The sequence below is a fragment of the Poromitra crassiceps genome (genome assembly GCF_964638095.1).
Source record: "Poromitra crassiceps genome assembly, chromosome: 13".
NCBI lineage: Eukaryota > Metazoa > Chordata > Actinopteri > Beryciformes > Melamphaidae > Poromitra > Poromitra crassiceps.
In genome coordinates this window covers 12,224,590-12,237,429 of record NC_139644.1, presented here as the reverse complement: position 1 = coordinate 12,237,429, position 12,840 = coordinate 12,224,590, and the positions used below count along the sequence as shown (strand labels likewise).

At 43.9% G+C, this 12,840-nt stretch overlaps 1 protein-coding gene across 1 annotated transcript in view; it reads left to right on the top strand.

Moving 5' to 3' along the window:
- sdr42e2 (short chain dehydrogenase/reductase family 42E, member 2) overlaps positions 1–7,843 on the top strand; it is a gene marked incomplete at both ends in the record, with an annotated part of 16,435 nt that extends 8,592 nt beyond the window's left edge. The window contains 5 exons of the mRNA XM_083649919.1: positions 711–848; positions 1,834–1,899; positions 2,934–2,997; positions 3,188–3,261; positions 7,625–7,843. Coding sequence (XP_083506045.1) covers positions 711–848; positions 1,834–1,899; positions 2,934–2,997; positions 3,188–3,261; positions 7,625–7,843 — 561 coding nt within the window. The remainder of the gene's footprint in view (positions 1–710; positions 849–1,833; positions 1,900–2,933; positions 2,998–3,187; positions 3,262–7,624) is intronic.
- Between the last annotated feature and the right edge of the window lie 4,997 nt (positions 7,844–12,840).

Here is a 12,840-nt window from a genome sequence, read left to right as displayed (position 1 = left end):
GCTGTTAATAATAATAAGTTAATATTTATGTAGAAATAATATGAATGAATCGCTACGTTCAGTGTCCAAAGATGAGCATTATAATATATCAGAATCTCGGAGACAGCGGGAGCCCCGTTCCTCTGCTATTCTCATTTCAAAGTGAAATGTGTGGAAACCCATCCAACCAATGAGCAGAAGTCTGAGGCAAAAGGTGTGACTCTGACCTGTCAATCACTCCTCCTGTCACTCACTAGGAGGAGTGGGAGGCACATTAATATCCTTGTATGGGCAAAAGTACTTTGGCTGAATCAAATAATTCTGATTCGGGTTGGTTTCAATTGATCTCTTTCCTCCAGAACATACCTAAGTGTATTAGTTTAAATTCAACTTAGCATGACTTTAGATTAACATTAGGTTCATTCATATACACAGAGTAAGCAGAATGATAAAAAAAAAATCACCCACATGATAAAAATGATGATGAAAAAATAACAATCATAATCAATGATCTGTGCAAATGACAAAAAAACCCAAGGGGCTAAAAACATCACACCTCAAAACAACAAAATCTAAATGACAATAATGTCATTCTCCCCCACAACATCCTATCTCTCTCTCTCTCCCTCTCTCTCTGCTCGCCCTCTCCCTCTCTCTCTCTCTCTCTCCCTCTCCCTCTCTCCCTCTCTCTCTCTCTCCCTTCCCCCCCTCCTCTCGCGCTCTCTCTTCAGGTGAACGTGGAGCGTCGGTTGTTCAGCTTCACATTTGGTGACCCCCGGGCCAGGATGAACTGGGTGCATGTGGAGAACCTGGTGCTGGCTCACACCCTCGCTGCTGACGCGCTCACGCTGAAGAGGAACTGCATCGCTGTGAGTGACTCTCTCCACCTCAGACAGCTCAATCGGGGGGAGTGGTGGCCTGAAGGTTAGAGAAGTGAGCTTGTGACCGGAAGGTCGTTCAATCCCCGGGACCGGCAGGATAAATCTGGGTAGGAAAAGTGAAAAAACCGTGCTTGCCTCTCCTTCACACTGAGGTGCCCTTGAGCAAGGCCCTTAACCCCAACCGCTCCAGTGGAGCTGATCAGTGACCAGCAGATCAGACTGTGGTTGTCCTGGTCAGCTTCCAGGTATGAATGTGTGTGTGAATGTGAACAGGGCGCTGCTGAAAAGTATAAGTATTGCTCTCAGTGAGACTCCCCCTGTATAAATAAAGATATTTAAAAAGAAATCGCCCACACGTTCAGCCAATACATTGACTGTGTGAGACATAACTTTCTAGCCTGGTCAATGTGATTCTGTGTCGTTCTGCCGATCAGTCTGGCCTCCAGCGATTTCTAGAAATTACAAAGTGCACGGGCCAATTAGGGACCTGCCTCGTCATTGACAACGTGACCGACCAATCAAGGACGCCACTGGCAAAACAGTATGGCGTGTATGCAGAAGAGTATGCACCAGTGGAGTTTCTCGACGGCAAAGACAGTTTCGCCATTCTTCCACGTAGATTTGGATTGGATTTGGCTATGGCGATTGGCTGAAGGAGTTGTCTGTCAAGGCAAGTACTCCCACCCACTGAAATCGATGCGGATGGCTTGGAGTCCAGACTGATATGGTTAGAGTGAAACAGGATGTGAGGTCACGGTTTACCAGCCTAATAACTTTCAACAATAAAACCACATGCAAACTAGTAGTGTGTGTGTGTGTGTGTGTGTGTGTGTGTGTGTGTGTGTGTGTGTGTGTGTGTGTGTGTCTGTGTGTGTTGGTATGTTAATGATCTCAAGTGTATTGCCACTTGGATCATTTAAATAATGAGAAATGTTAATTGCCTTTTAATGATGTGATTTTCCTTTCCTTGCAGAGTGGACAGGCCTATTTCATTAATGATGGGGAGTCAGTCAACCTGTTCGAGTGGTTAACACCACTGGTGGGTTAAAATGTCAGAGTGGTTAACACCACTGGTGGGTTAACATGTCAGAGTGGTTAACACCACTGGTGGGTTAAAATGTCAGAGTGGTTAACACCACTGGTGGGTTAACATGTCAGAGTGGTTAACACCACTGGTGGGTTAACATGTCAGAGTGGTTAACACCACTGGTGGGTTAACATGTCAGAGTGGTTAACACCACTGGTGGGTTAACATGTCAGAGTGGTTAACACCACTGGTGGTTTAACATGTCAGAGTGGTTAACACCACTGGTGGGTTAACATGTCAGAGTGGTTAACACCACTGGTGGGTTAACATGTCAGAGTGGTTAACACCACTGGTGGTTTAACATGTCAGAGTGGTTAACACCACTGGTGGGTTAACATGTCAGAGTGGTTAACACCACTGGTGGGTTAACATGTCAGAGTGGTTAACACCACTGGTGGGTTAACATGTCAGAGTGGTTAACACCACTGGTGGGTTAACATGTCAGAGTGGTTAACACCACTGGTGGTTTAACATGTCAGAGTGGTTAACACCACTGGTGGGTTAACATGTCAGAGTGGTTAACACCACTGGTGGTTTAACATGTCAGAGTGGTTAACACCACTGGTGGTTTAACATGTCAGAGTGGTTAACACCACTGGTGGGTTAACATGTCAGAGTGGTTAACACCACTGGTGGGTTAAAATGTCAGAGTGGTTAACACCACTGGTGGGTTAACATGTCAGAGTGGTTAACACCACTGGTGGGTTAAAATGTCAGAGTGGTTAACACCACTGGTGGGTTAAAATGTCAGAGTGGTTAACACCACTGGTGGGTTAAAATGTCAGAGTGGTTAACACCACTGGTGGGTTAACATGTCAGAGTGGTTAACACCACTGGTGGTTTGGGTTAACATGTCAGAGTGGTTAACACCACTGGTGGTTAACATGTCAATGGTTAAATCAGCAGGATATTTATTAATTGAAATGTGTTTAGCCACAAGTAAGATGGATTTACCTCAATGTTTCATATGACGTTTCCCTTTGCAGTTTGAAAAGCTGGGTCACAGTAGACCGTTGATACACCTGCCTGTCTCACTGGTCTATTCAGCAGGTAACCTCTCTCTCTCCTTCCCTCTCTATCTGTCTCCCTCTCCCCCCCCCCCCCCCCCCTCTCTCTCTCTCGCTGCTTGACCTCCTTGTAGACATTATTTAAATCAATTTTGTTTGAAAGTTTGTCTAAACTTGTTATTTCTTGAAAATAAGAGTCTCTCTCTCTCTCTCTCTCTCTCTCTAATTGACAGCCATCCTGGTGGAGTACTTGCATGTAGTTCTGAGACCCATGGTGGAAATCCCTCTCCTCTTCACCAGAAATGAGGTAAACACACCACCACCTTCTGTTCATCTCTCACTTTAGTTCGAGTGTTACCACTGGCTTGGTCGGACGTCCATAGGCACGTGGCTGCGTGTGGGATGCCAGATTAAAGGTAGGCAGGGTATGTGTCATGTCCTGGTGGATGCTGCACTAGTGCCTCCTCTGGTCGGTCGGGGCGCTGCCGCCTGTTCGAGGGGGAAGGGAACTGGGGGGAATAGGATGATCTTGGAACGTGCTATGTCTTGGTCAGGTGTCAGGTGAAAAGAAGTGCAGCTGGCGAGTGGTGACTGCACATGTATCGGAGGAAGCATGTGCTAGTCTACAACTCTCCAGATCGGCAGAGGGGGTGGAGCAACGACCGGGACAGCAGGCGGAATTGGCCAAGTACAATTGAGTAGAAAAATGGGAAAAAACGTGGAAAAAAACCTGATAAAAACAACAACAACCCAAACTCTACCTTACACTGAATGCTTGAGAACCAGTCTGTACAGCTGCCGCTCTGTGTTATGTACAGTACAGTATGTTCTCAATTCAGTCTCTTATTTGTCATAGCAAGACTCTGTCTCTCATCCATGGAAGAAAAGGACATAAAAGACGATATTAAAGAGGCATATAAGGGGTGGTTTTGTATCTCAGCAGAGGAAGCTCTGAGCTGAACGGACTCTGTGGGCTTTCTACCCTCTGAAAGTCTGACAGAGGCGCTGTGGAGTAGCCTGTGTGTAAAGAACTGAATGAGCATGTGCATGTGTGTGTGCAGTGAGAGAGAGAGAGAGAGAAAGAGAGAGAAAGAGAGAGTCTGTGTGTGTGTGTGTATTTTTGTGTGTGTATGTGTGTGTTTGTGTGTGTGTATACACAGTGTGTATGTGTGTATGTTTTTGTGTGTGTGTGTGTGTGTGTGCGTGTGTATGTGTGTGCGTGCGTGTGTATGTGTGTATTTTTGTGTGTGTATGTTTGTGTGTGTGTGTGTGTGTGTATACACAGTGTGTATGTGTGTATGTTTTTGTGTGTGTGTGTGTGTGTGTGTGCGTGTGTGTGTGCATGCGTGTGTGTGCGTGTGTGTGTGTATGTGTGTATTTTTGTGTGTGTATGTGTGTATGTTTGTGTGTGTGTGTGTGTATACACAGTGTGTATGTGTGTATGTTTTTGTGTGTGTGTGTGTGTGTGTGTGTGTGCGTGTGCGTGCGTGTGCGCGTGTGCGTGTGTGCGTGTGTGTGTGTTGGACACGGGGTCTTAGGTTACCCGCTCCCTGATGATCAGATTCTTGTTTAAGTCTCTAGCAGTGAAGGCAGACCTCATTAGGGCAAAGTATTTTCCTATCAGCCCCCCGTCCTCATTCCCCAGCCCTCCCCCCCCCCTCGGTCATGTGATGCTATCTCTTCTGCATGAATTATGGAGAGCCCCTAATCAAAGCCAGCCTTTAATTAATTCACAAAATGTTGGCAGATAAACTGGCTGTTTTGTCGGACATCTCAGATGCAGACTTTCAGTCTCTGAAAGCCTGCAGGTCAGTGCTACTACTGGAGACGGTCACTGACCCCAGGAATTGGAGTAGCACAACAGACACGTGGAGACACAATGAGTGAATAAAACATCAACTACAGTGTGCCAGCCTGGACAGGAAGTTCACGATGAACGTTAAAAGGAAGTGACATCACATCAGTACAGTGGCTGTCGCTACGGTGCAGTGTTGTAGTGGAGTGCGTGGCCTGGACACATTTTCAGCTTCTCGTGACTCGACTTGGACTGGAGCATTCATGCATTCGGACTCGGAAGTCGGGGACTCTGACTCTGTCTTGTTAATTGACAAAGACTGGCTTTTTGTTGTTCTAATGCCTACCCCAGACTAGAGGATTTTCAAATCCTCTAGTCTGGGGTAGGCATTAGTCATTTTGTAATATTCCCTAATAATTTGGCATAAGACATTGATAGCTATATTAATACCATTAAATTATTCAATTCCGTGCAAGGCCAGGCACATGTGTTCCACCTACATGTGGATTCACACTCGTGTTCAGTAACTGGACCCGGACTTGGACTCAGGTAACGGGGACTCAACTCGAACTCGACTCGGACTGGAGATATAGTGACTTGACTACAACACTGTGACGGTGACATGAGTTGGCCAAGCTCTACTTGGCTCAATAGTCCTGCCAACAGTCAGGCTGCCTGCCAAGCTGTTTAGCCGTCACTGATGACGAGCAAGAGAGATTTCCCTCAGGACAAAATAATATTCAATTCAATGATAATAACATGTTCATGGAAGAGGGTGCAGTGACTGCAGTCTCAGCTAGCAAGGTGGACTCAGTAGAGTGCAGATCTCCGCCAGGCTCCGCTACGCTAACCACAACGTAACAAAAACCCAAAGCCGACGGCAAAGGGCACCACTACGGGAAACACTATCTGATGGGGGAACAGACCTGTTAACACTGGCTGCCTTACAGTCAAAACATACGTCACATTAGTGTCGGCGGGTTCCTTTGTTGGCAGACTTGGTACAGTCCTCAATACAGGATGACTGGTCAGGTCACAAGATCAGACGGATCTCACAGCCATCTAAAACGGAGTCGACACCCTAGTGTGTTTGTTAATCAGCAGATGGGCAGGAGGCATAGTCCTGCAGACCTTTATTTACAAGGTCCAAAGAGGTCTGAGCTTTGCCACAGCTGTTTTGAGAACAAATGTTAGAGGGGGGTTCCAAGCGGTTTCAGGGGAGGCTCACTGAATGGAAGTGAAAAATTATTATATTAGTTATTACATAAGTTATCAAAAGGAGGTCACATAGAATAGCCTAAAAATGTGTGGTTTGGTTATAGAGATTCGGAGATACAGTCGTTTTGGGGAATCATATGGTTTTTCCAACTTTCAACAAGTCAGGCACAAATAAATGCCTTAAGTTCAGACAGACCTTTTCTATGCATTTGGTGTAGTAGTCTGAAGCCTTTGTCTGAGGGGAGGCCCACAGTCTCAGACTTTGAAAAACCCGCGCTCTATAGGACATGTGGGAGAAGGAAACCAAGCTGGAGAAAGTGTTTCTTTTGTCTGCACAGACAAAAGAAACGCTTGTTTATCTCCTTCTCCTCTGCGTTCCTGTGCGCGGTGTGTCTGCATGCTTCCATCAGCGTGTGTATTTTCCATGCGGACACCTTATCTCCAGGCAGTAAGAAGATCCAGCCCAGAGGCATCCATCCATCTGGCTGTGACATCAGTGTGTCGCAGTGTCAAACCAGCTTTGTCAAATAGAGGTTAATCTAACCATTAGCCTGGCAGCACAAGCTTCGTTTGTCTTTTGGCCCGGACCCTCCCTGAAGGCGCTGAAACAAAATAGCTGTGCCGCAGCAGAGTCTGGCTGTGGGAGAAGGTGACACTCCCCCCAGCTGGAGGTGAGTTACGTCTTGATGAAAAAAGGCTGTGCACTTGAAAACTTAAAGGATATGTTCACCGAGAAATGAAAATGCAGTGATTATCTACTCATCCCTATGCCGGTGGAAGGTCGGGTGGAGTTTTTCAGTCCCAGATTCAATATTCCAGATATTTATTGTCACTAGTGGAAGTACCCCCCCCCCCCCCCCCCCCCACACACAATATTTTAGCACAGCTGTAGGGAAGTTCAGAGGCCTACTTGGACGAGGTTAAAAGCGACAAGTAATTCGCCCAGCTGATTTCTCATAGACCCCTTGGGTGTGATCCCACACTTACAAGCACATAAGCACCTTACTCGGCTGGTAGCACCATGTTGTAACATTGGAATGTTGATGATATATGTATGTTTTTACTTTCTTTTCTTTTCTGTGTCTGAGCCTGTTCTGTTTCTTCTATTCTGAAAAATTGCAAAATAAAATATTCACTTTTTTTTTATTGTCACACCGTTGTACGAGGACACACATGTGACATATGCTATAGGGGTCTCCATTATAAGACATAGTGCAAGTCAGTAGGTAATCTCAAGACAGTAACACGTATACTCAGATGTAGGTATATAAACAGTATATCAAATATATAAATATATAAAATATCATAAAATATCATAAAATAGTACCAATTGTCAGTAGAAAGTGCAGTCAGGGTGAGTTATGCCACAGCAATGTACAAATGGCAATACAATCAGAATTACCGTATTGCACTCAATCAAGGTATAGTGTGTTCGTGGAGTTTTCCAGGGAAACAGAATTACAGCATTCTCCTATACAAGAAGTGAATGGTGACCAACTTTCAAACGTAAAAAAAGAAAGAAAAAAGAAATAAAGACCCAAACCATAAAATGTCTCCATACTGCTTGTCTGGCACATAATCCAAGTCTCCAGAAGCCCCAAGAAGATTTTTTTTATGAACTCATCCTTTAACAGAAATGCCTTTTCTTCAACTGCAGGTGAGGAACATAGCAGTAAGCCACACCTTCAAGATTGACAAGGCCCGTGGAGAGTTGGGCTTCTGTCCCAAACGCTACAGCCTGGCAGACTGTGTGGAGCAGTACCTGAGCTCCAGACCGCTTCGCTCAGGCTCCCCACCACCCCCAGCCCTGCTGCTGCTGCTGCTGGGATTCGGCCTGGTGCTTCTGCTACTATGCTCCAGCCTCTGTCAGGGTTAGTCAGCTATAGCTAGTCTCAATCAAATGGACTTTCATGTTTTAGTAATAGCATGCAATCTCAATAGTACATTTACTCAACACTAGTCAGACCAAGTGTGCATCACATGCTTCAACGGCTGAGACTTTTAAAGGAATAACATGCTGATTTTTTAACATATATATATTTTTTTCAGTGCCGCAACTGGCTCATTCCTACGGACTGATCTTTGTCATTTATAGCTTGACTGATGCTTAATCAACAATACAACTATAGCAACACCTCCTAGCCTATCAGGGAAATTAACAATTTTGAAAAAATGTTGTCAGTCTCTCAGCTTTTGCAACCAACAGTGTGACATAATTCTTGCATCCATGTGACTGTCTTTTTTTTATGTGAAATTCCCCCAAAACATTGGCGAAAATGCCCCAAAAAGTAGGTCTATGGCTGCACTTCATGTAGTTAGATTTATTTATGTAACATTGGGCTATGAAACATCTGCACCTAATTTTTCCAAGCAAACTCTCAGTAGCTACATGTCTTTCTCTTTACCTTTTTGATATTGGTATGTGTGTGTATGTGTGTCAGAGTCGGTGTGCAAAATGGGGAATGGGGATTTTGTGCGAATGTACTGCAGTTTTAATTTACTACAATTTAATCAAAATGAATGGAAAACACGTATTTGTGACATTAACGTTAGTATTTGTATTCCAAATATTTAGATTTTTTTCTTTTTGATTGTAATCAAAGTGTGCTTCCCAATTTCTACAAGGAAATTTGTTGTGATTTACACATCTGTAGAATTTAACCAGTTTTAATCATTTTGTAAACTTTTAGAAATAAAATAGTTGATGTTGATTGCCAATGATTGTTTTATAGCCTATGTATAGAAAATAATAATGATGCTAAGTATTTTAATGACATCATTCCTCGCTTCTAATTAAACATTTATGTAGGGAAAACAATGTGCATAATGTGTTGAAATAAATGAACACCCAGGTCCTCATCTGTAAAATAAAGAATTACATTTACATTCACACTGTTTTCATCTTTGAAGAGCCAGTAAATTATTGTGCACTTACAGCCGAGCCGTCGCTAGAGGGAGCACTTGCACCGTTATAGAGGATCATCCACCTCCACGAATAAAAACGACTTACTTGCAATTTAAACCTGTGGCACCCATATACGGTAAAGAGCACCACAAGGCCCTATATTCGACATTCTATATGTTCTTTGAACAAACAAGTACTACTTATGATCGCTGCTTAACTGTGTGTTGCTACTGGAAGGAGAGCCCAAAATGGTTCTGGCAGCGGTGGGATTCGAACCCACGCCATCGAAATGACTGGAGCCTAAATCCAGCGCCTTAGACCACTCGGCCACGCTACCATACAAACGCATGCATGTGATCAACAGTTATATGAAATAACGATAAAGTCGTAGGTATTTGTCAGTTATATTATTTACAGTAGTAGGCCTCAAACATGGTAACACATTTTCTGATGTTTTTTTGTCAATACAATGATTAAATCAATAAATTAAATTAAATATGTACAAATTAAATGTAAAAAGTCCTTGTACAAACTGTTACCTGATGTTCTTGGCTCAGTAAGCTACTTAGAAAATACTGTGAGTGGTGACTGGATCTTAGTAAACAACTGAAGAGTCATTGGCAATTGTCATTGTGATGATAGTCTCGCTGGCCAGCCTCCTCTCCCTTCCGTCCGAGGAGTCTGGCGCCGCAGGTCACCATAGTGGGATTGCAATGGGCGGCGTTTAGCGGCAGTGTCCTTGGAAAATAGTTTCAAACAATCCAACTTGCCGTTTTCAGCGTGTAGCAACGAGCTAGCGTGTAGGTTTCTGTTTCTGCCGTTAGCTTGCTAGCTAGTTAGCGTTGTTGTTTTCCCTGAGGCGGCAGGGGACTATTTACAGCAACACACAGGGAAGAGGGAGCGGAAGCCACTCTGATTGACATGGTCGGAGCCAATGACAGAGCTTCTTAAGCGGGGAGCGGCCATCCGGCTGCCACTGAAACCGACGCCTCCAATGGGAGAGCAGAGTAGAGCAGGGGAGGGTTTATCCCTTTATCCCTGTTATGGAGACCTGCGGCGCCTCCTCTAGGAGGCTGGCCAGCTAGACTATTGTGATGATGATGTCATCCTGGATGATGTCATCAATGATGTCACTCGAGCCAATTGTGATGTCATCGGTGATGACGAGTGATGTCACTCGATGAATTGTGATGTCATCGGTGATGATGTCGTGAGTGATGACATCAATGATGCCATAGTGATGTCCCTCAAGCAATTAGGCCTATTGTGATGCCCACACATTGTGTGCCAGTGCCACATGCTGGCTGCTGTGGTTATAGTGCTATTACTAATTGGCAGTTTTTGGCTATTTAATCAGCCATAATTACCTCATTCAAAAGTCCAGCCCTGTCACCATCTGCTTGGGACCTCTGCTGGTACCCGTGCCAAAGATAAGATTCAATGCTGGCCAAGAAAATGGAAACAGAGATACATACAGTACAGAGATACAGATATGCATAGATTTGCCCCTTTATGTGTAAAGATATATTTTGTGTGTGTAGGCCTTGTAGGCCTATATCTTATTTATGTGTTTCTATGTTGTATGTATGATGACATGTACAGTAGCCTATGTTTGTTTTTACATTTTATATTTTACATGTAGGCCCATTACTTTTCTTTTTTACTGTGGCTGAAGCACATTGTTTGACTTGACATATTCACTGCCTGGCCAGTGAAGAGCTTTGTAGAAATCACTTTTGGCATGTTCGTTTTGTTATTGTTTGGTGAGAATTGAATCTTGACTGAGCGCACTAAATGTGTTTCTCGGTTCTGCCCGGCTGGCGAGCCGAGGAATGTGTGGAGGATTTGCTCGTGGTTGGACTGAATCGGACACACTACGCGTTTGTGAGTCGCAGGAAGGCATGCCTCACATTCCCGCTCCCCTCGCCACCTCTCCTGCTGCCGACTATTTGAAAAGACTCTTCTCCTTGCCTCTGAATGACATACCTGACACAAGCTACTCTCAACTCATAGAGAATGTAATAAGGGATGTTTTCCTGGACTTATATACTGTGTACATAATATATTACATAAGGAGTCATTTGTGATGGGTTGCAGGCAGGACTGTCCTCTAAAGTGGGAGCTCTGGCCCGCAGCACCACAGGCCTCACACAGACCAGCAAACAGTGCCATACATACAACTGCACCGTCCGCCATCTGTCGGTGTTGATTGCAATGGTTTGCAATTCTGATAGCTTCTGTATGTCAGATTCCGGTGTGTACGCTCAGTCTGCCAAGACTCGTCCCTCGATATGGGCTAAGCTCAGGATATAAATCCCCTTGTTCAGGTTTAGAGTGGGGCAGGAAAATGTCCCGTTACGTAAAAGCTATTAGTTGCCAACATAGACAAAACCCTGTTAACTGTTGGCTGGACCAGAGGGGACACTGGGGTACAGAGGGAGACCTCTGGGTTCAGCAGTCTGTTGCCATACCAAGAGAGATCCTCCTACATGCGCCACACAGCCATGGCATCCTGTCCATCTGATGAAACTTTCGGATTACCAGGAGGAATGGAGGACAGGCTGAGACACAACCCTTTGTACAGAAACTGCGTAGTGATGTTATCCATCTTTCCATAAAGTCGAAGATTCAAAAACAAAGGAAACACTCAGAAGCTCTTGCACCAGTGTTTTACTTAATTGGAAGCAAGAACATGTTAGTCATTATGGAGGACACCTATGATTGTGTCCTTCAGCAGCACAACTCCAAAACAGCATGTTGCAATACACACCTCCTATATAATACATTTCTATCATTATCTATATTTACCCTGTATGCATCTATACATATTTTCTTTTTCACGAGCATCATAACATACAATTAAAAAATAAATACATCATAACACCATTCCAAATTCAGATTGGCTGAAGAAGCAGATTCAAATGTGATATTTGGGCTGAGGATGAGAAGAGTCTCATCACTGTGGAAGGGATAGAGCAGTAACAGATTGATTGTGCTGATCCAGAATTATAAAGTGTGGCGGCTCATTCTGAGATCATTTGGTTATTTTTTTAATTAGTCACTTGAGTTCAGCCTTTGACGACTGAGGCCCTGCACATTCATTTATTTTTCCAAGTATATGATTGAGAGCTGTTGAATCTCGTGTGGAGGTCATGCAATCATTCTTTTTCTAGCGATACTATGGGTAATCTGAAAAGATTCAAAGAATGTACTGCGCTTACTGGCAATGGCTTGACGTTGTTTTCACCCAAACCTGATGAAAACAAGAATTGCTGCTCTGGTCTTTAGCGGAGGAAACTGTTTGAAGCAGAAGAGGCACCTTTTGCAAAGGAAATAGTATACCGGTATATATATATATTTAAAAAAAATCAGAGGCAATGTTACTTTTGTTGTCTTCATTTGCCTCAACAATTTTGTTTTCAATCACGTATTTCACACAGTAAAGCACCTGATTGTACATTCAATTTCACTTCCAGTCAATCTCAATTTACCAATCTCCTGTGTGTATTTAGCTGCAATAATCACATTATAGATCTGGAATACAGTGACAAAAATAATAATAGTATGAAAATAAATAGCACATCATCATCTCTAAACTTCTGTCAAAAAATAAATAACAAAACAAGAATTGTGATTGAGTCATAAAGAAGTGCAGCGCTGTCGTGTGGCCCATTGGCACAGGGACACTTGTCGATACTCGTCTGAGCCTAAACTGTACATGGACATGACACCTGGACTAAACTGTACATGGACATGACACCTGGACGATTGTCACAAAGAGGTTTCCAGTGTCCATCAATACCTGTCACTGACCCAACGATCACCAACCTGCACAAACGCACACACGCTGGGTGTTGAGCTAATTATCGCCAACTAACACCTCAGTCTTGAGTTATTCCACGGCTTCAGTCTTTTTAGCCTATTAACTTTACAAAGCTCTCCATTTAGTCCAGTCCCAACATTTCTGT